Source organism: Myotis brandtii, unplaced genomic scaffold (assembly GCF_000412655.1).
Source record: "Myotis brandtii unplaced genomic scaffold, ASM41265v1 scaffold144, whole genome shotgun sequence".
NCBI lineage: Eukaryota > Metazoa > Chordata > Mammalia > Chiroptera > Vespertilionidae > Myotis > Myotis brandtii.
In genome coordinates this window covers 250325-254401 of record NW_005355159.1, presented here as the reverse complement: position 1 = coordinate 254401, position 4077 = coordinate 250325, and the positions used below count along the sequence as shown (strand labels likewise).

The following is a 4077-nucleotide window of genomic DNA, read 5'->3' as shown; positions in this document are numbered from 1 at the left end:
TATATATAAATACATATATATATTTGGATACTATGCAGCAAAAGGTCACTGGTCAGATTCCTGGTCAGGACACTTGACCAGGTTGAGTGCTCAATCCCTGGTGGGGAGGGCCGGAGGGCATGTAGGAGGCAGCCAATCAATGTTTCTCTCTCACATCAATGTTTCTATCCCTCTCTCCCTTTCCCTTCCTCTCTCTCTCTAAAAAAATAAAAATTTAAATATAAAAACAAAACAAAAAAACCCACAATGAGATACAATTTCAAACCCACTAGGATGGCTATAATAAATAAGATAAATAGCAACAAGTGTTGGTGAGGATATGGAGAACTTGGAAAAATTATACACTGCTGTTACATAGTGCAGCCACACTGGAAAACAGTTTGGTAGTTCCTCAAAAGGTTAAACATAGAGTTATCCTATGACCCAACATATCTAACCTACGTATCTAACCAAGAAAAATAAAACTGTATGCCCACATAAAAATTTATACACACACATTCATGATAGCATTATTCATAATAGCCAAAAGGTGGAAACAACCCAAATGTCCAAATTGATGAGTAGATACATAAAATGTACTATATCCATAGAATGGAGTATTAGGTGATAAAAAGTAATAAAGTGCTGATATATGATACAAGTTGGATGGAGTTTCAAAACATGATTCTAAGTAAAATAAACCAGACTAGCTATCATGTGATTCCATTTATAAGAAATGTCCAGAATTGGCAAATCTATAGACAGAAAGTAAATTGGTGGTTGCCCAGAGCTGGGAAACATGGGCAGGTTGGGGGTGACATTAAGGGATGTGGCATTTCTTTTTTGGGATGATGAAAATGTTCTAAACTGACTGTGGTGATGGTTGCACAACTCTGTGAATATACGAAAAGCCATTATAAACTTTAAATGAGTAAATTGTATCGTATGTGAATCAGATCTCAATAAAGCTGTTTTAGTAAATCTTAATTAAGTCTATAATTAATCTTGTGTGCATTCAGCTTTTAAGCATTTGACTGTCCAAATGGAAAGCAGCACTACAAGAGAAATGTGCGATATTTAATATACCATAAACATATATCCAAAACAAAAGGTAATTCACTAGTCAATAACCAGTATTTAAATATTGATCTAGGCAGCGGTTCTCAACCTGTGGGTCGAGAACAATGAAAATACATCCTTGCCGAAACCGGTTTGGCTCAGTGGATAGAGCGTCGGCCTGCGGACTGAAAGGTCCCAGGTTCGATTCCGGTCAAGGGCATGTACCTGGGTTGCGGGCACATCCCCAGTGGGAGATGTGCAGGAGGCAGCTGATCGATGTTTCTCTCCCATCAATGTTTCTAACTATCTATCTCTCTCCCTTCCTCTCTGTAAAAAATCAATAAAATATATTTTAAAAAAAAGAAAATACATCCTGCATATCAGATATCTACATTACGATTCATAACAGTAGCAAAATTACAGTTATGAAGTAGCAATGAAAATAATTTTATGGTTGGGGGTCACCACAACATGAGGAACTGTATTAAAGGGTCTCGGCACTAGGAAGGTTGAGAATCACTGGTAGAGAATTAACAAAGACAAAGAGAATAAATTATTGGAAAGGAGAGGTTGTGCACATCCCCACATTCCTATTTTGGGAACCTTCAGAAAGTTTTCAAAGTAGAAAATAAGGTCAACCTGAAATCATGATCCACAGATGTCTCTGCAAGTTCAACAAGCCCCCAAAATAAAAAAGTGTTCCTAAGATCTCTACTAGACTTACTCGTCAAATGACACAAAAAATCAACTCAACATTTTATACTCACCCTTCCTTCAGTATCAATCATTATTTCTGACATCTTAAAAGTGACTTTTGGATTTGCTGTGCCTTTAGAAAAAGACATAAATGAATAGTTATGTATATCCAAAATTATTGAAATTTTGCCAGCTCAATCCACTTTACCCTTTAGTTAAGTCAGAATATTACAGAGTCACAGCTTTATTGGATAAGAATCTGAGAACTCCATTGCAAACTCATAGCTTTGAATAAAGGTATTAAAAAAAAAAAAGAAGCTGCCTGCCCTAGCTGGTTTGACTCAGTGGGTTCAATTCCAGGTATGTGCGGGAGGCAGCCAATTAATGTGGCTCTCACACTGATGTTTCTCTCTCTGTCTCTTCCCCTCCCTTCCACTCTCTCTAAAAAGCAATGGAAAAATATCCTTGGGTGAGGATTAACAAAAAAAAATAAAAAAAAAAAAAAAAAAAGAAAGAAAGAAAGAAACTGCCTGGTCTGGTAGCTCAGTTGGTTAGAGTGTTGTCCTGATACAACAAGGTTGGGGGTTCAATCCCCAGTCAGGGCATATACAACAATCAACCAATGAATGCATAAATAAGTGGAACAACAAATCAATGTTTCTCTCTCCCTCTCTCCCTTCTTCTGTCTCTAAAATCAATTTAAGTAATAATAAAATAAGTAAATAAATAAAAAATTAAAAAGAGGCTGAAAAATATCAAATTAGTATGAAATAAAGGGAAATTTTGTATCATTTTGAAATGCTGTAATCAGCGAAATGGGGGAAAATTACAAATTTATTAAGAACTTAACCCCTTGAAAATCTTTATTTTCTAACAAAGACATCTTTTTATTCATTCCTTGAAATAACCAGTTTTGTGCACTTCTCCACCTTGGAAAATAATTAAAACGGATCATCCTGGAATTTAAAAATCTACTTCAGTGACACTTAACCACCAATCCTTACTAAGGCTGTAAAATAACCAATGTTGACCATAAATTTGGATGATTGCAGATTTTTGTTTGGAATGTAGAAATGAGTAAATATAAATGTCAAAGGAATATAGTACCTGTTTTAGGATAACGAAATGAATCTGCCCTTCTTGTTTCCAACATAGGGGATGTAACATGAATAATTTCCACCTCAGATTCATCATTTTCTTCATACAAAATTCTAAGAATTTTGCTGCCACTGGGAGCTTAAAAGGAATTTAAATATTGAAAATTTAGAATTATTCCAGAAAGTAATCATAACTTACTATTCCTTCTAGTATTATAATTTCCAAGTGAAAATAATTTTTATATAAAATATACTACTTTTTGTGTATGAAAATATCACCCGTCTTTTGCAGTAGCAAGGTGAGTTACTACTAAGCCATTTTTACTGGTTAACAACCGTTAACTCCTTTTGGAGGGAAAAAACTGAAGATAATTATGTATATGTACATAATTACAACAGGGAAATACATGTGAAGGATTTTGGTCTTTGCATACATTAACATGCATTCCTTATTGAAAAATGAATTATATATAATTACAATTGTAATACTTCCTATAATGAAACAAATGCTATTTAAATAGAGCCCATTGTTTTTAATGGTTTCCCTAATACATGTCAAAATCTTGCTCTAACATAGAATTATAGCAAAACATTTTACATCTTAAAATGTACAAATCTAAGACATGGCTTAAAAATAAGTTTTTTTCATGATCCCTTAGAGAAGTGTTCAGATGCTAGCCATAACCCATTAGTAAGTCATGAAATCTCTTAATGGCTCATAACCAGCATTTTACAAATACAACAAAAATAATATACATGAGCATGTTACACTTAAATACTGCTTCGTGAAATTTATTTTCTAATCTTATACCCACAGACATTGTACAATGTATTAGGTCAGAATGTAAAAGCAAACTTCTCACTGGGTCAGGGTCAGTCACTGCTTTAGAAAGCTGTTTCTCAGGCAGTAAAATAGTTGTAAATTCACTAAGAAAAAAAGAGGAATTTGTGCCCTTTTTTCTGATCCATTAATACACTAATTGGGGTGTCTGTTCATACAGATGCTCTAATCAATACCAAGACCAGCTCCTAGATGAAAAATTGGCAAGGGGAATTGAATGACCTAAACCAATGAACCACAATATAATTGTTTTTTATTAGAATTCATTATGGTGGAATATAGCCTATACACTGAGTGGCCAGATTATTATGACTACCCCATCAGTACTTCATTGGGCCACCTTTTGCCTTCAATACTGCAGCGATTCTTCTTGGCATTGACTCCACGAGATGTTGAAAGGTGATG

General features: G+C 34.5%; 1 protein-coding gene across 7 annotated transcripts in view; it reads right to left on the bottom strand.

Moving 5' to 3' along the window:
- The window catches only part of DPP8 (dipeptidyl-peptidase 8), a 77851-nt gene that overhangs the window by 39417 nt on the left and 34357 nt on the right, over nucleotides 1-4077 (bottom strand). For all 7 annotated transcript variants that reach the window (XM_005861043.2, XM_014535443.1, XM_014535440.1 and 4 more), the window contains 2 exons: nucleotides 2842-2970; nucleotides 1806-1867 (listed from right to left, as the gene is read on the bottom strand). In XM_005861043.2, coding sequence (XP_005861105.1) covers nucleotides 1806-1867; nucleotides 2842-2970 — 191 coding nt within the window. The remainder of the gene's footprint in view (nucleotides 1-1805; nucleotides 1868-2841; nucleotides 2971-4077) is intronic.